The sequence below is a fragment of the Xenopus laevis genome, chromosome 4L, assembly GCF_017654675.1.
Source record: "Xenopus laevis strain J_2021 chromosome 4L, Xenopus_laevis_v10.1, whole genome shotgun sequence".
Classification (NCBI taxonomy): Eukaryota; Metazoa; Chordata; class Amphibia; order Anura; family Pipidae; genus Xenopus; species Xenopus laevis.
This window is the reverse complement of record NC_054377.1, coordinates 59942655-59962221: the sequence shown is the minus strand read 5'-3', so window position 1 is coordinate 59962221 and position 19567 is coordinate 59942655. Positions and strand designations below refer to the sequence as shown.

The window sequence follows — 19567 nt, the reverse complement described above, 5'->3', positions numbered from 1 at the left end:
CTAGTGCTTCATATTGCACTATGCATTTAAAATTGGAGAATCCAAAAAAATTATGTTGTTTAAATGGAGAAAAATCAGTGCTTCCCTATAACATGCCGTTTTCTGCAAGCAACAGTTTGACTGCGATATTTGAAGAATGTGTTTTGTGTATCCATGGCAGATTTGACTACACAAAGAGACTTAGAACTAAACACATCCAAATCTTGCAGGGTACATAAGTTAACTTGCAATTAATTGCTGCACTTGAGAGTTTGTCTTTAATAAGGCTAGGGGTTCTGAGTGAAATGTGCATTAGGCACAATTTTAGTAATAGGAACAGATAGGCTTACAGAATCAATGATGCCTGTGCTGTTGAAGTGTATAAGGAGTCAAGTTTAATCTGTCTGATGAATTTTTGGTGGACTGGCAGTGAAAGAGACTACTTGGTGGTATATGCCTATTAATAGCAATCAATATCTGTGTTTGTCCAAGTGTCAGCAACTAACATTCTGGGGGCAAATAGCAACTAAGTACTCCTCTCCTCTTACATTGCTCTTATACTTAAGAAAATGTTCTCTGACACCTGATCTGTATACTTTTGTTCCATATGTATTGTCATTTTCTATTAATTGTAGATTAAATAAAAGTTGTTTTAAATGGGGTCCCATGTCCCATCGTTTGTAAAAAGAGGCGCAATACTTGGTTGCCAATGAAACTCCCTTTCATTTATCTGCACTCCATTAATTAATGTTTCAGTGAATAGAGTGGGGGGTTGTTTATAAATTCTTATCATAGATGCACACACACAAGCACAGTCACCAGTCTGTATGACTTAGCCATATACCAAAGGTTAAATATAGGCTTTTTCAAATAAATGGCCTTCAGAAAGAAGTCTTTCAAAAACTGATCCTGCAATCCATTTTAGTAATTTCTCAGACACTGAACTGTTACATATTGGATCTGGTTAGTAGATAGAGATGGTACAGAAAATAAGCTACAGCATTTTTTACCTGATCATTGTTGGGCTTTCAATCCCAACTGTTTTACAATGTCATGGCTGATTATTTCAAAGAAATTCTCTCTTCAATACAGTGCACATTGCATACTTAAGACCTAAGACCCAGTTTAATAAAGGGTTTAATTTAATTTCTATTAAAAATAGAAACGCAGACTCCCACTCCTCCCAAGAAAACAGATGCCAACAAATATAAGTAATTCGCAAAAACATAGGTTACACTTATAATAAAAATACATTGAAAAGAAAAAATGAACAAAGGGTATGGATAGATTCATCTTTTGGTGGGAGAGCAGGAATGAAGATAAATAATAATCTTTTTACCTATTCAGCATATTTTCCAGAGTTTCTGTTGTCCTGTTTATAGATTCTTCATGACTCTCGAGTTTAGTTACCCCTGTGCTCTGTCTTTCATTGTTCAGTATTACCGTAGTCTGTGGTACAACACTGTAAGCAAAAATAAAGACATGTTCATATCACAGGATCCAAATATCTTTGTTGGTCATGAAATAACGTTTTACTAGAAATACATGATATTTACAAAGATATGGAGGGACAACAAGACTACAATAAATAAATGTAAATTATTGCATACTTTAATACAATTTAAAGGTAACAATATTTTATCGAAATTGAGAGGGTGTTTGCCGCACCTTCTAACCTAATGCCTATACCTCGGGAGGTCCCTTGGCCGAGGGTCTAGACACCTCGGTATAGATGTGCTGACTACTCCTATGTAAATAGAAAACTGATTCAATGCTCAAGGGAGAGACAAAAATCGGAGTACATGGCGTCGCACAATCTAATAGTGGCCTTGTATTGTGTCTTTCAATATTGAAGTGATCAACTATGATTATACAAAATAAACATTGTGATTTTTGTGAACGTGTCCTTTGTGTTTATTGCGTGGAAAATAAGGTGAAACTCTTATAAATACATGGTGAGTAGAAATGGTTAAAGTGCATAATGCTTAATGTGAAATTGGCGTCCGAGTCGTGGGTTCTAGTACGCCACCCTGCTCACATTAAGCATTATGCACTTTAACCATTTCTACTCACCATGTATTTATAAGAGTTTCACCTTATTTTCCACGCAATAAACACAAAGGACACGTTCACAAAAATCACAATGTTTATTTTGTATAATCATAGTTGATCACTTCAATATTGAAAGACACAATACAAGGCCACTATTAGATTGTGCGACGCCATGTACTCCAATTTTTGTCTCTCCCTTGAGCATTGAATCAACAATATTTTATCATCTACTGCCATCATTTAGCTTGATATAGATAGTCAGTGTGGGTACAAAAGAAAATGCTGGCCGCACAAATGATACATTGGAAAATAAAATCCAGTTAACATATGAGGAATTCCTCTGTAATAAACATATTAGACATACAATCTGCACATCTTTCAAAAGCATCAGTTTTTGTTATTTTAATAATACATGGAAAGAAGCAAATCTTACCATGGCTCTCTCACAGTTTTAATCTAGATGAATTGAAATCTATACATATTAGAAAGCCTATATAACTACTGATACTTCTTAGCCTGTAGGAAAAGAAATGGTAACTCAAAGATAGATAAAATAGGTTTATTTTTAATAGAAAATAGACCTCAATGGGGGGGGGGGGGTCTAGTTATATTACGATACCACTTGTTATTGAAATGTCATACAGGCATGGCAAAACCAATGCATTTAAAGCTGATGCGATCTAGGGCACACTTAAACACATTGGAACACAATGAAATAGTGCATTTCAAAAACCAATTGATTATTTAGACAGGTGTAAAAGGTATAAAGCGGTCATTTCTTGAGTTCTTCCACTTTGGACTAATATATTAATTCTTACATTCCCATGTTAACCCTTCCCCAAAACAAACTTCCCAACAATGAATAGCTTGGCATTGTTAAGTTTTCACCACAAAGTAGTACAAAGTATTTTGTTCCACATGAAAACACTGGCATAGACCGTGGAAAAAAGAACTAAAGCAAGGCTCAGAAGTAAGCTGAAATACGTTTTTATTGACAACAGAAACTCTGCTTACTTGACAAGCCTATAGGTTTGTCACACTTTAATGCCCTGGAAAATGGGAGGAAGGCAGCAAGCTGACAGTTTGGTGACTAATATGAATTCTGTTTTACGGTTTCGAGTGTAAAAAAAACTTTGTTACACTGCATACTTTAAGGTGCACATGTTATTCATGGTTCCTTAAAAGGTCAACAATTAGTCATGTCAGTGACTTATTCCTCACAAAGGATCCCGGCATCTGTAATCACATTATACAATGTCTATTTCTCTACTCTATGAGGGGGCTGCCATTTTTGAGCAGCAGTAGGAACTCGGACAGGTTGAAGTAAGGAACTTCAAGTAACAATTATTTACAAAGCAGCCCTATCATCAAAAAACGATCAAAATGACCTGTAACTTCTAGGAGGTTAGTTATAAAAGGTCGAGTTGTGTTTTTCCCCGAAAAGTTTTACAATGGTACTTTCAGTAAAAAAAATTTTGCAGTAAAAAAACTAGAAATTTTCAAGATTTATTATGCATCGAAGCTGCTAAATGCCTGAATCCGAAAAATACTTCCGCTAAAACATGTCATAGTCATGAAGAAGTCAAGTGCAGAGGTCCCTTGAACCATTTGAAGATGTTTTTTGCCTTAACAATGATCAAGTTTTCGAGCGAAAACCACTGTAAAAAACTGATCAATTCAAGGTATTTGAGTTTTTTTAAGTTGATAACTCAATCAATTTGAGTTTTTTCCCCCAATTTCAATCAAGTTTTTTAACATTCTGTTTTTTTCATAAATAAGCAAACATTTGAGTTGTGTGTTTATTCCAGGTAGAAAAAAACTCCCAAATTTGACCTTTGATTAATAACCCCCTTAATGTACATTTATATTTTAAACAATATTCTTTTGCTGTATCACTTGAAATGACATTATCTTGGGTCAATGGAAATCTACATTACAGAGAAATTAATCAAATTAGGTCTTAATCTGCTGCCACATTCTTAAAGGGTTATTTAGAAAGCAGGTGTAGTGAGCCGTTTTTGAACACAAGGCATATCCTAACCCCGATGCAGTGTTTTCCCCAATATCCATAATAATTGCAGCCACGAGGTTGGCAATGCACCTGGTGCAATGAAGTCTAAGCATCACAACATGATGCACAATTTGCTTGTGCATTCATGTAAATTGGACACAATTGCAGTCAAGTTAAAATTGTTTAATATCCACTGCGCAAAGTCAAAATGAGTGTTTAGGCACAAGTACAGTCCGGGCTAATTGTTGGAACCTGGAACTACACCTAACTTTAATGCACAAAGATTGCATCAATTTTTGTGGGACCAAAACTGCACTTGCAGCTGTAAAGGAGGATTACTGTTCATTTTCAAGCATTTAAAAATGTAGAAAAGTTGAAGCAGAAATAAAGATTTATTGAACCTGTAGCAGAAAAGACATTAAGAAATGACGGACTCCTGTAAAGCCACTGAAAGCATTTGCAGGTAATGAAGCCCATAAATATCAGAAATGACAAGTATACTCAAAATAGGATGTAAATTTATTGGCTAGGGTTCACATTTTTTACTAGTAATTTCTTTGTCAGCAGCAATTTCTATGTTGCTGGTATCAGATTGCAATGGAACCCTTTTCTGTAAATCCCATTAGTGGAATTACGTTTGCATTGAAAGTAAAAAAGAACACTTTACTTTTCTCTTGGGAAACCAACAAGAGTAAGTTTTCAGGATATTGAACATTACAGATGAACAAGGTATATTTAAACGGTGCTTTCATTTCATCACCCAAGGTGTTAAATCCATTTGTATAAAAGGTAATAAAATAAAATGCTCCTCAAACAGAAACGTTACACTGAAAGACAGAGAGTGTTTGACGCTTGTTTCAACAGGCTTGTCCTCCAGCAAGAATTTAAGGTGACTGGATACTTATCAAGGATGCCGGTAGTGTATATATGAAGGGAAAATTTACTTTTGGAACATACAGAAAAGGAGTTTACATTATGGACTTATCTCAGCCTGAGATAAGTCAGGCTGACTTACTTTTAATTCTTATGCAAAACCATTAGAGGCTCCCAATATTGCCACCCCAATGTTTATTTGTATTCTGATTTTATAATACAACGCCTCCAATTTATAACAGCTAACCAGAATTTAATATTTAAAATTGTTGTGTTTTTGGGAGCAGCTGCAGACCTAATCTAATACAAACAGACAAAATACGATTTGGGTGATCATATACGACTACATTTTACGAGCACAATTGTGACGCATAGATACTATTGTACTTTGCATTTATCTGACAGACGAAATCAGATAAACATTTCATTTTCAAAGCAATTTAAAGGAATAGTAATACCAAAAACTGAAAGTGTATGAAAGTAATTAAAATAGAATGTGCTGTTATGCACTGCACTGCTGTGTAGTCAGGGGGGCAGCCATGAAGCAGTAAAAAGGGGAAAAAAAGGCACAGGTTACATAGCAAAATAACAGATAAAACACTATTGTATTGCACAGGGCTTATCAATTATCTGCTATCTAATCTGTGCATTTTCTCATTTTTTCCATCTTGAATGGCTGCCCCCATAGCTACAAAGCAGCTTATTTATATAACCTATAGTAGTCTTTCTACAGCAAACAAAAAGCTTTTACCAGTGCATGCTAACAATATATTATATGATAATTACTTTAAAATGCTTTAAAAAAATTTTGTGTTACTGTTCCCAGTGGCGGAACTAGCGGGGGAGCAGGGGTTGCGAGCGGGCCAGGGCCCGCACCACCTCAGGGCCCCCCCCAGCAGCCCGTGCGCTACAGAAAATGCGGCCGTACAGAGGGGGCGGGGCCCGGCTGCGCATCACGCAGCGCCCCCCCTCTAGTTACGCTACTGAATGTTCCTTTAACTTGAATAGAGATATGGTCGAGCTTGAGTGCTATTCTTTGCAACCTTCCGAATGTACAGTTTAGACCATTGTCTCTGATCTGTCAGTCATGCCCCACAGTCCATCTAACTTTACTTTCTGGTGCACCCTACTCTTTTTAAAGCTGTGATTGAGCGCAACCCAAACAGAATCTTGAAGACTTTGAGGTACCACTGCTGTGAAAGAGACAGCACACCACAAGCCCCTGTAACAATAAGAAAGGATGGAGTCCTATAGAGATACATGGTAAAGTAATGGACTAGATCAGTGCTGTCCAACTTCTGTGGTAGTGAGGGCTGGAATTTTTCTGGCTTACTTGCTGGAGGGCCGATAATGGGAAGCAGTGTTGACCACTCCTAGTTTTTTTAAACTACACCCACTCTAAACCACACCCTTGTTACCACAAGAACTTTTCAGTTTGCGGTATGAACAGTCAAGAGCTTTAGGGGTGTGAACAATGCCAGGGGGATTAGAGATGTGAACCTTATTGTCTAAATTTGATGTGGGGGCCAGTTAATCTCAGTACTGATATCTTTTAAAGTTTACACAAGGTAAGCAGTCACAGCAGGCAGACTTTCATGTGGGAGGCCACATAACGGGGGGGGGGGGGGGTCACGGGCCGCCAGTTGGACAGTACTGGACTAGATGCATTTATCAACTTTTGTCTGAGCAATTAAAGGGGTGGTTCGCCTTTAAGTTAACTTTAAGTATGTTATAGAATGGCCAATTCTAAGCATTCTTCATTATTTATTTTGTATAGTTTTTCAATTATTTACCTTCTTCTTCCGACTCTTTCCAGCTTTTAAATATGGGTTACTGACCCCCATCTAAGTGGGGTTACAAATGTATTGTCATTGATTTTTTTGTTATTCATCTTTCTATTCAGGCCTTTCTTACTCATATTCCAGTCTCTTATTTAAATCAGTGTATGGTTGCTAGGGTAACCCTAGCAACCAGATTGCTGAAACTGCAAACTGGAGAGCTGCTGAATAAAAAGCTAACTAACTCAAAAACCACAAATGATATAAAACGAAACTGAATTGCAAAATGTCTCAGAATATCACTCTCTGCATCATATTACATTTTAATTAAAAGGTGTACAACCCCTTTAAGATAAAGATCTTTGGAAAGTATATGGCCTAAGGCTATACAAAGGTTTAAAGGAACAGTTCAGTGTAAAAATAAAAACTGGGTAAATAGATAGGCTGTGCAACATAAAACATGTTTCTAATATAGTTAGTTAGGCAAAATGTAATGTATAAAGGCAGGAGTGATTTGATGTATAACATGTCAGTCAGAACACTTCTTCCTGCTTTTCAGCTCTCTTGGTTTACAATGACTGGTTACCAGGCAGTAACCAATCAGAGACTTGAGGGGGGGCCACATGGGTCATATCTGTTGCTTTTGAATCTGAGCTGAATGCTGAGGATCAATTGCAAACTCACTGAACAGAAATGTACCATGTGGCCCCCCTTCAAGTCGCTGACTAACTCAGAGTTATAGAGCTGAAAAGCAGGAAGTTGGATTCTGGCTGTTTTATTAGACATCTGTTCACTCCAGTCTTTATATATTACAATTCTGGCGAACTAACTATATTAGAAACATTTTTTATTTACACAGTTTTTATTTTCACACTGAACTGTTCCTTTAATGTCCATATGTCTGGTGTTTGAGTCTGGCAGCTCAGTAATTCAGGTGCAGATTCTGAACAGTTACAATTTTGCAACATTGAGTTGATACATTTCGCAGCAGCGTCTCTGGAGTATTAGCAACTATTGTATCAATTCTAACTGCTGCCTTTAATGAAACGCCGTTTTAGGGATTCTGCTCAGCAGGGACAAAGATAAGAAATGTATCAACTAATGTATCAATTTAGAACAGTTTAAAGAATAAGTAACCCCCCTCCCTCCCAGTGCTGTTTTAGAAATGTGAAAAATTTGATTTACACTTCAATATTAGAAAAACAGTCACACACAGAAAATAGAAAGAAATTGGAAAAAGTCTTTATTTCTGGTGAAATGTCTGAAAACAACTGAACTGAAAAAAGTGTTGGGAGGTTTACAACCCCTTTAAAACGTGCAATCAAAATCCAAATGGTCACCATACAACGAATAAAATCTTAATGTGTACAGCCAAGCTTTACAATCTGAATCTTGTGAACAATACAACAGTCACAGCATACAAAATGAGGGTAAAGACACAAAGCTACTAATTGCAGCTAATTGTCACGGCTACAAAATAGACAATAGTGATAATTGGCTTTATTAAGAGACTATGGGGAAAATTTACTAACCTCTGAAAATTCGCCAGCGACGGCTTCGCTCACTTCGCTAGGCGTAGATTCGCCAGGACAACGCTAATTCACTAAAATCCGAAGTTGCGTCCAGGGTGCAGAGCAATGGCGATGTTGCGCTAGCATTACTGCACCAAGCAAAGCAAAGTTGCACTAGCGTTGCCTAGTTTGCATACGGCGGGAAGTTAAAGTACAATGGACGTATATGCTGCAGCAAATACATTACACTACACAAGCCCAGGAAACCTTAATAAAAGAAAATAGAGTTGCCCTACACATGAGCCCAGTGTATAGTTTATGTGTCATATGTTGGGAAATGTAGGGGGGAAGCCGGTTACCCTAAAAAAATTTACGCTCTTTTGCAGCCTATCACCCTGAAAAAAGGAAAAGACGCATTTTTGGGACTTCAACTATTTTTTGAGGAACTCCTATCTACTCTATTGCACTTCCAAAATTATGACACGTTGGTGAATTTACACCAGCATTAGTCACTTCAACCTTTAGTAAATTTGCCCCAGAGTGTGTTTTAGCAGAGGCAATGCTCAGTATTGTCTATGGCAGGATAGCAGCTATTTGTTGTGGCTACAAAATACCCTGTCATAGACAATATTAAGAACTGCCTCTGCAGTTAGCAAAGCCAATTCTCAATATTGTCTATTTTATAGCCGTTACAAGTAGCTGCTACTAGCAGCTCTGTGAATCTTCAACCTTAAAGGGGTGGTTCACCTTTAAGGTAACTTTTATTATGTTATAGAACGGCCAATTCTAAGCAACTTTTTAATTGGTTTTTATTATTTATTTTTTACAGTTTTATAGTTATTTGCCTTTTTTTCTGACTCTTTGCAGCTTCCAAATGGGCGTCGCTGACCCCTTCTAAAATAGCAAATGCTCTGTAAGGCTACAAATGTATTGTTATTGTTATTTTTTATTACTGATCCTTCAGCCCCTCTCCTATTCATATTCCAGTCTCTTATTCAAATCAATGCATGGTTGCTAGGGTAATTTGGACGCTAGTTACCATATTGCTTAAGATGCAAATTGAAGAGCAGCTGAATAAAAAGGTCAATAACTCAAAAACCTTCAGTAATAAAAAAGGAAAACCAATTGCAAATTGTCTCCGAATATCACTCTCTACATCATACTAAAAGTTATCTCAAAGGTGAACAACCCCTTTAATGTAGGGGGCTGCCCAAGGTAGGCCTGCTAGTCGGAAGTGGCTTGCAGGCCACCAGTTGGACAGCAGCTAGGATAGAGTAAGCTAAATATTAAATATAATAATTAAAAAATATAATTTAATTGATTACATCTGTGACTGTGATGCAAGGCACAAATAAGCTTTATAAATACAAGAACAACCCAAGTAAATGAAGGCACAGTTCTGCAATTAAAAAATAAATGAGAGAGCCCATGTAATTAGGCTGTTTTTAGCTTATGTTTCTTGGGGTGACAAAACCCCACCCTAGATAATTCACACTTCTGTAATATTTATAAAGCTGAAAATAATTTTTAAGTTTATGAAGTACAGAGTTATCAAAGCACAGAGCTAAACGTTCAGTTCATATATGAAGTGCATTTTTTCACTGGTACAAAAGACATCTATACCCAGCCTAGCACGAAGGACAGTGCTTCGAAATGTTGGAACCGTACACAGAGAGGCTTTGATCCGGCAGACTAGTATACAGAGGTGATTAACCGAAGTTAAGCAAACTTTACAGACCAATAAGGGCACTGTTTAAAGAAAATCTGTTGTGGTTTACTCTACTTTGAGGAAAGCTGTTTTAATGCTGGCATGGTCACAGTGGACATTTATTAAATGACACATTTTATATCCAGTGTGTAGCTGGCACAGTAAAATCCTTTTTTTGTGCCCAATCTAGAAACATTAAGGACCTGACCTCGTGTGAACCCTTATGCATTTTCCAATCTTCCAGCCGATGCCCATCAAGACTTTCCTAACAGAGACTCAACATTTTTCCGCACAGATTGAATGTGCAACTACATTCACGCCTAATTTTAACTTTTAATTATTGCCTGTGTATTAGTGTCTCAGAGGAAGCAATAAAAAGTGTAGAGGGCTCCCTGTGGCAATCAGAGGTTGGAATACCTATGTGAGCAAGGCTTAAAACAGTCATTTCCTGAACAGGAGAAAACATCAACCCTTTTAGCTCCTGCACAGGGACGAGAGCAGAGGAATCTGTAGTCTCTAAAGTTTTCACTTGTTTAAAGGGTGAAATAAAGCTTTAGTCACTCTGTGGGTAGAGAAGAGGGTGGATTTCTGAATAAAAAAAAAACGCATCTGGACAATTTCAAGATGCTATATGCTTAAATTTTCTTGAATTTGAAGGCAGCTAAAAGTAATCTTTTTGCTAAAGGAAGAGTATTACTCATTATTCAATGAACAGGGCTTTTTTGTTGTTATTTTATTTCTGGAACTTAACAGGGAGACTAAAACTACCTACTGTTACTGTTTTATTAGCAGGAGTCCATTATTTAAGGCAGGAGTGCCCATACTTTACTAATGCGAGGTGTACTTTTAGCGACGTTGTCCCATTATTATCTTCATCCTTAATATCACTGTTAGCATTCTGTTCCATGGAAAATATTACTTAAATATTATAATGATTTATGAGATCATTTATATTGCTATATATATTTTTTTTATACTGCTATATTTAAGAAACAACTATTTCTTATGTAACCTTAACATAATAAATATCTGAATGAAAAGCATGAAATAGGAGGGTGATTTAGACAAGCTGTTTGTTGACAAGCTGGTGATCAGTAGATCTCAAGACACTAAGGTCTACTGGTAGACCCCCGATCTACCTTTTGGGATTTAATTAACTACCTCGCAATGTCTCTGTTTAGCTCAAAAAATAGAAAAAAACCAGTGATCCCCAACCATTGGTTCGTGAGCAACATGTTGCTTATCAACCCCTTGGATGTTGCGCTCAGTGGCCTCAAAGCAGGTGCTTATTTTTCAATTCCTGGTTTGCAGGCAAGTTTTGGTTGCATAAAACCCAGATGTACTGCCAAACAGAGCCTCCTGTAGACTGCCAGTCTATATAGGGACTACCAAATGGCCAATCACAGCACTTATTTTGCACCACCCAGGATTCATACAAAAATAAAAAATTTAATCTACACAAGATATACATATATATATATATATATATATGTCTTGAGAAAGGTCCAGACTGGACCGAAACGTTGACAAATAAACTTCACTTTGCTTGATCTCATTATGAAGTCCTGGAGTGCGTCATTCCTTGGAACACGACTATCAGTAAAACTCTGCTGGATTGGAGTGCACCACAGCCTGAACTGTATTATGTATGTATGTATGTATGTATGTATGTATGTATGTATGTATGTATGTATGTATGTATGTATGTATGTATGTGTGCATATATATATATATATATATATATATATATATATATATATATATATATATATATATATATATATATATATATATATATATATATATATATATATACATACACACCAAAAAATATGAATTTACGGTGCTCAAGCTTTTCTGATTTCTCACAGAAAGTTATAAAGCTACAAGCAATATAATTTTTTATGCAAATTAGGGGTGGGAAGGGGAAAACATTTTTTATTTCCTCCCTAATTTGCATATGTAGGATTCTGTTCGGTCGGGCAGAAGGATACATACATATACAGGTATGGGACCTGTTATCCAGAATTCTCGGGACCTGGGGTTTTCCGGATAATGGATCTTTCTGTAATTTTCATACAGTAAGTCTTCTGATAAGTTATTTAAACATTAAATAACCCCAATAGGCTGGTTCTGTTTCCAATAAGGATTAATTATACCTTAGTTTGGATCAAGTACAAAGTACTGTTTTATTATTACAAAGAAAGAGGAAATCCTTTTTAAAAATACTGATTATTTGGATAAAATGAAGTCTATGGGAGATGGCCTTAATTCAGAGCTTTCTGGATAACGGGTTTCCAGATAAAAGATCCCATACCTGTATATATACACACATACTGGGGGTCATTTGGAAGGGGTGAACTTTAGGGACTTTTGTCTTTTTTTTTTTTCAACCAAAGTTAACTACCGGTATGTACAGAATAAATGGCAATAAAGAAAATAGCCCAATAGAGGAAAGCAACAGCTTTGCTGCTTGTACAGCATTAAAGATCATATAATTGTTAAAATAAATTGATTATGTGTGTATATTTCTCATATGTGCTGAAAATCTAAACAAAGACCTTATGTGTGATCAATGAACTAGATCTTGGGGTTCTGCCTGTAGAATGAGCAAAGTGCTTCACTTTGGTGGTTAATTCTGAGTTATGGTAAAACAAGGGCCATCAGGATGACGTACATCGTTGAACTCATGCTGATTAAAATACACGCCAGACAAATTAAAAACATATTTTCTGAGTACTGTAGCATATTACAAATGTGTGGCTGGCTCCAGAAAGCATGTAAAAGGCATACATAAAGCAAAGCTTATCGACCTTCTCCATAGAGAATGAGATAGGAAAGAGTTTGCAACACAAAACCCTCATGCTCACACCACATTTTACTTCTGGCAACTCCATGGTTGCCTGACCAGTTCACTAAAAAATATGAAAACATCAAACGAATTGCATCAGGATGAATGAATAAATGTGCTTTGAATTGTATTCTGATGTATGCTACATACTGCTGAATACATCAGTATATTCAATTATATTATTCTAGAAAGCACAATTGTTCTATGTAAGCAACTGTGATGGATAGGGCACATAACAACAACTTTCTGATAGCATGATCTTGCATGACTTGCCCTGTATAAACAAACGCCTGTTCCAGTGCCTAGCTGCTATATTAAATTTTATGACTGTTCACGTTGCTTGGTATTCACTTGTAAGATATGAACACCAAGAAACCAAGTTTTTTGCTCTTTGAAATCTAGTTGACATAACACAGGAATGTAAAACTCTACAGGGTATAAAAACCTTTGCAAGAATTAACCAGTGGTTGTAAACCTAGCTTATGATTTATCTTTCTTCACAACCAATTTATGCTTCAGTTGCATGTCTCATATTCAAAAATAAGGACATTTGTTTAAAATCGGTCAGGTTACACCTATTGCTTAACTTCCCATGGGGTTTAGGTAATATAACAATGTACAGTATTCACAAATGCTTATTTTTATAGGTTTTGAGTACATAGTAATATATTAGCTGTACCAAAGCGCTTAACCAAGCTACACAAAAGCCTCTGAAGTCACGTCTTTTGGACAAGACTTTCTACCCTCCCAGCATTTACAGCTTGAATGTTTCTGGAAATAACAGTCTCCTAACTATTCGAATTTGAAATTATGAATATAATTATTTAGTGACCTAGTTTCACCTCCTCTCCATTTCTCCGTTAGCAAACCTACTTATTTTATTTAATATTCCATACTAAACATAGACCTTGGGTTCTGTTCAACTAACAAAGTATATCCAAACTGTTCCATCTGCCTATGCTTAAATACTCTTTTTTATTTCAAATCCGAAAGTACTTAAAAAGATGAGCCAACGCGAAAGCTTCGCTAAATTGAGACCATGGCCCAGACTCCATATTGTGCTGAGTAGTACATTTTTACATTCTGATAGACAAATAAAAAAAAATCAATAGTGATGTAAATAAAAGAAAATGCTTTAATATGTGCAGCCATCAAAAACTGAATTCCTTCCTCAGCCAAAGAACAGTCACTGTAACTGCTAAAGAAAATTTAACTGAGTAAGCAAAAACAACACATTTTGCAAAAACAACTTGTTACGGCTAATTAATACCATCTGATATTCAGTATAATGGAGCTACATTGTGTTTTACCAATATTTTCTGTATTTCAGTTTTACAGAATATTTACTTACAAACAAGTTTTTAGTAGAGCTTAGAAATGACACACCTAATCATCAAAATGAAGTTTCCATTAAGATTTATGAATATTGAGTGTCAATGGGAAATTATAATAGTAATATAGTAAGTTAGGTTGAAAAAAAGACACTTGTCCATCAAGTTCAACCTTTGAACTCTATTTTAACCGGTCTAGCTGCCAGTTGATCCAGAGGAAGGCAAAAAACCCCATCTGAAACATCTCCAATTTGCCTCAGAGGGGGAAAAATTCTTACTCTAAGATGGCAATCGGACTAGTCCCTGGATCAACTTGTACTATGAGCTATCTTCCATAAACCTGTATTCCCTCACTTGCTAAAAAGCCATCCAACCCCTTCTTAAAGGGGAAGGAAACCTCCTCGGCGCTAACCCCCCACCCCCCCTCCCGTGTATTGCCCCCCTCCCTCCTCCCCCTGGCCTACCCCTCCCGCTGGGCAAATGCCCCTAACTTGTTACTTACCCTTCTGCACAGGTCCAGTCCAGGGAGTTCACAGGCGACATCTTCTTCCACGTGATCTTCTTCCTGCTTTGACCGGCGCATGCGCAGTAGGATCGTTTCGCCGGTACGGTGACTTTTGGCGCATGCGCAGTAGATCCGTACCAGCGAAATGCTCCTACTGCACATGCGCCAAAACGCCGGTCAAAGGAGGAAGAAGATCGCGTGGAAGAAGATGTCGCCTGTGAACTCCCTGGACTGGACCTGCGCAGAAGGGTAAGTAACAAGTTAGGGGCATTTGCCCAGCGGGAGGGGTAGGCCAGGTGGGAGGAGGGAGGGGGGCAATACACGGGAGGGGGGAGGGGGGTTAGCGCCAACGAGGTTTCCTTCCCCTTTAAAGTTATCTAATGTATCAGTCTGTACGCCTGATTCCACATCTTCACAGCTCTCACTGTAAAAAACCCCTTTCGAATATTTAGGGGGAACCACAATCAGCTAAATTAATCTGTCTGGACTAACAGCTGACTGAGTAACCCACCCAGGAGTGTTTCTCTTACTTTTCCAACAGCAAAGACATAGCAAGTGACCCTAAAACAGCTACACAATCATCATAGATTTATTGCAAATTTGAAGAAAGAAAGAAAGAAAGAAAGAAAGAAAGAAAGAAAGAAAGAAAGAAAGAAAGAAAGAAAGAAAGAAAGAAAGAAAGAAAGAAAGAAAGAAAGAAAGAAAGAAAGAAAGAAAGAAAGAAAGAAAGAAAGAAAGAAAGAAAGAAAGAAAATATTGATTACTGTATACTTTGTGTAGTGTACTTTTAGGCTAAAACTTTATATAACAGAATTAAAAGGGCATACATTAATAAAGCATTTAAGACACCAACCCCCATATGTAATATAAGGTATTAAGTTTGCCCAGGAGCAGTAACGCATGGCAAACAATAAAATGCTTACATTTAAACAGGTTACTTCTACCTGCTATGGGTAACTGCCCCTGGGTAAACTCAGTGCCCACGTCATGTGGGTTGAACTAGGAAGGATTTCTAAGGTTTGTGTAGAACTGTGTTTTACGGATTTCCTAAGAGTTGCTCAACCTTTCCACTTACTGGTTACTTACTTAAAGGTAGGGCATGCTCTTTGAAATTTACCATTAGGGATCAGGTGTAATTTTAAAATGTTGAATTTATTTGTTGTTGGAAAAAGATGTTTTAATGAGAACTACACAACAGCTCAACAAGTCAGAACAAGTTTTTTTTTTCTTAAAAAAATGGTTGAGCATATTTAATTGAATTTTAAAGGGCTTACAAATGGCTGAATAAGCAAAAAAAAATCTAGAATTTTAAGCTGAATAAAAGTAGATGATGTCTTGGATTTACTAGTCCATTGGTTTATTTTACTATACAACAACAGTTCTGCAACTGTTAATAAAACACGGATGATTGCTAAAACAAGTGACCTCGTTTTTCTGGCTCTGCCAGTATCTGGCAAAATACATGTCAATAGCTTATAAGAACAATGATTACACACAGTCTCATAATTAAACTCTCTTAGAAAGTGGGGGTGCAGTGTACTGTACACAAAGCGAATGAAATTACGAGTTTACACAAGAGGTTAAATGGGTTAAGTATCACCAGAGTCCCTTTGAAACTTAAAATAATTTCACCCATTAAATAACTATAGCCTATGCAATAAGTGGTAATGATAGCCTATGCAGCAAGAGTAATTTGTCATTCATAACCAACCACAAATGCTGTGCACATATAGTTGGTTTGAACATAGAAAATAAGGATTAGTTCACCTGCATATAGCAGAATTGCAGAAGATAGCATGCACCATTCTGAAAGTTAATCCTGGATTCAGCATACAAGGTGAAATAGATTATAATTATGGAATCCTCTGGTAGGCTGCAGACCATAACACTCTCTTGGTGAGCCAAGTCTGGCCCACTGGACAACGATGATGTAAAAGATCCCTACAGCAGCTACAGTGCCTTGCAAAAATATTATTCAAAATCCTATTTTATCACATTAGTCAAGCAATATGAACTTTAATTACACAATATAAATATTTGAATCTTGTTTCCATCAGTCTGGGAATTCATAATTATAGCAAGCAGGCAGGAGCCATTTTGTGGACACTGTTATTAAGACAAGCATTGCATCATTTCAGGATCTTGTTTGTGCACCAGAATGGGGTACCCCATGTCCATCCCCATGCCCTGGTTACACAATTAAATGGTGAAGAGAACTGGGGAAATGTGTGGAGAGCAGTGACATCTAGGAAATGATGAATGGAAAGTAATTATCTGCCCTGCGTTTATGCCTAAGGCTTAATAAATATTTAATAAAAAAAAATAGATATTGGATTTCATTTTTAATTTGAAAAGGACTTTTATTATACAGATTTTTGTGTCTGGGTGACAGGTCCACTTTAAGAAACCATGTCTAATGTGAACTACAATGGTTGAAGGATTTCTGAGGTTTGTACAGAACTGTGTTTCATGGATTTCCTAAAAGTTGCCTACAGTATCTTTCAACTTACCAAAGAAGTTGTGCCAATGGCAAATAGTAATGCATACCCTTAGGGAATCAGAAGTTTTTTTTTTAAATGTTCCAATTTTTTGTTGCTGTTGGAAAGCTTTAACAAACGAGTCCCTCCCTCTCTATAAGCAGTTCTACCTGAGCAGAGACTATCCGGCAAGAAAAATTCGGGGGCCATGGATGGATGGATTTTTAACATCTCCAACCCAGGACATGGTTAAGATATGCCTACGATCTTCTTTTTCTTTTCTTCTATACATTATCACTAAAAAATGTTTGCTCATGTGCTGGTTGCTCCTGTTGCCCTTACCCTGAGATGTTATGAAACACTGCTTCCACGTGTACAACCAATGTATCTCTGATCTGAATGCTCTTCTATCTGAATAATCAAACTAGACTTTTATTACAGCTACAAAAAAAACATTCAATACACCAAAGTACATTATTATTTATGTTACGATTAAATTGCTTTCTGAAAACCATGATGGAAAAAGAGTAACACAAAATCACTGTAGAAATTACAGCCAGAGCATCAGCAACGTCTGATCTACTGGAACCAAAAGCCCCCAAGTTGTTACCATACCCTAAAGCAGGCTGTCCAGTTGGCACACCAATTGCATCCAGTGTTGGTCCCTACATACTGTATGGAAACTATGGCACACTCCCCAGCCTTGCAACAATTATGCTCATCTTTTCAGGTCTGCTGCTGCATGCAATATTGCATGGGAACCCCATTCTATTATCGATCACCAACCAAAAGTCCACAATAAATACATCATATACGATTTGTGTACTGTAACAGCTAATTTATCTGTTTATGTGTGTTCATTCGTTTTTGGCTACTATGGTAAAAAGATAATCACCATATATTGAAGATTGCTTTTTTTTTTTATTTATTTATTTATTTTTTAAACTGACTGTTCAATGCTACACAGGTATGGGATCGGTTATCCAGAAAGCTCCAAATTACGGAAAGGCCATGTCCCATAAACTTAATTTTAACAAAATAATCCAACCTTTTAAAAATGATTTCCTTTTTCTTTGTGATAATAAAACATTACATTGCACTTGATCCAAACTAAGATATAATTAATTCTTATTGGAAACAAACCCAGCAGAATGGGTTTATTAATTGTTTACATGGTTTTCTGGTAGATGTATAAAGATTATTCAGGAAACCCCAGGCCCTGAGCATTCTGAATAACAGGTCCCATACCTGTATACTAGTATCCTACATGAAGAAGGGATTGCAGTTTTATTTTATGAAATGACATCCTTAATTGGGCAGTTTAATTGGATAATTTATTTTATTACACAATTTAACTGGGTGATTTATTTTATTTCATCATAAATCACAATAATAAACGAGGGGCACTACTTTGGCTCCAAGCTTTTTTTAGCTCTTTTTGTGGGCCTTCAGGAGGAGAGGAACATCTGAACTACTTCATGCAAATCCCATATTTTATATTAGGGAATGTAGATGTTATAAAGAACAGATTATCTATTTTAGACATGAATACAGAAGTGGTAGGGTGTTACGTTAATGACTATTAACAATTTACAGTCTAATACAAACACATACCTCCTTGTCCCAAGATTCACGTGTAAAAAAATGTCACAAACAGGCAACAAATAATTTGTTCCTGATCATTCTGGACCACAATCATAATAGCAGGAATAAAGCAAGAGTAATTTAAAGAAAGATTGGATATAGCACCAGTTTTAGGAAATAGGCCTGGGTATATACCGGAGACATATTTAAGTAGTTTTGTCAACAACACTTTAGTCATAATTAAAGATTTATATATACAAAAGAAATACAGTAAGTGGGACCTGGATGATCATTTGTCTTGTTTTAAACAGCACTTTATGGTACAAAACAACTTTAATATTCCCAAAGTGTTAAATGATCAGACAAAATTGGGTTAATCAGTAGCTCGACATGTGCACCATATATTTTTTCCCAATGCTCTATTCAAAAAATTGCTAACTAGATGATATGTAGTAATCTTTCAGCACAGGATTTTTTTTTTTAACTTTTTGGGTATTTAATACAAAGAATTTAATAGAAGAACTACAAATATTAAGGACGTATCAGTGCTATGATATTCTGGAAAAAGGCACACAAACAATCCTAAATAGCCTGTGTGTCTTTAGGCAGTGCCATCTAACTTTTTCACTACAATAAGTATGATGTACTACATGTTATAAGAACAGTAAAAGTCCAAAATCCACTTAGGAATGCTGTGTTTCCAATCAGTGGTCCTCCTCATGGACATCCATCTTTATTTATATAGCACCAACTTATTGTGCAGCGTTTTTCAGAGAATGTAAATAATTTACATCAAACCCTACCCAAATGGTGCTTAGAAACGTAGGTCCCTATTGAGTACGTCTGACTTTCTGAAGTCTCTACTAAAACGTGAATTTGTACTCAATGATAGGATGCAACAGAAGTG

The 19567-nt window shown here is 36.5% G+C and overlaps 1 protein-coding gene across 3 annotated transcripts in view; it reads right to left on the bottom strand.

Annotated features, from left to right (window-relative positions):
- banp.L (BTG3 associated nuclear protein L homeolog) overlaps positions 1–19567 on the bottom strand; it is a 221218-nt gene that overhangs the window by 168722 nt on the left and 32929 nt on the right. For all 3 annotated transcript variants that reach the window (XM_018257989.2, XM_018257988.1, XM_041590205.1), the window contains exon 5: positions 1319–1441. In XM_018257989.2, coding sequence (XP_018113478.1) covers positions 1319–1441 — 123 coding nt within the window. The remainder of the gene's footprint in view (positions 1–1318; positions 1442–19567) is intronic.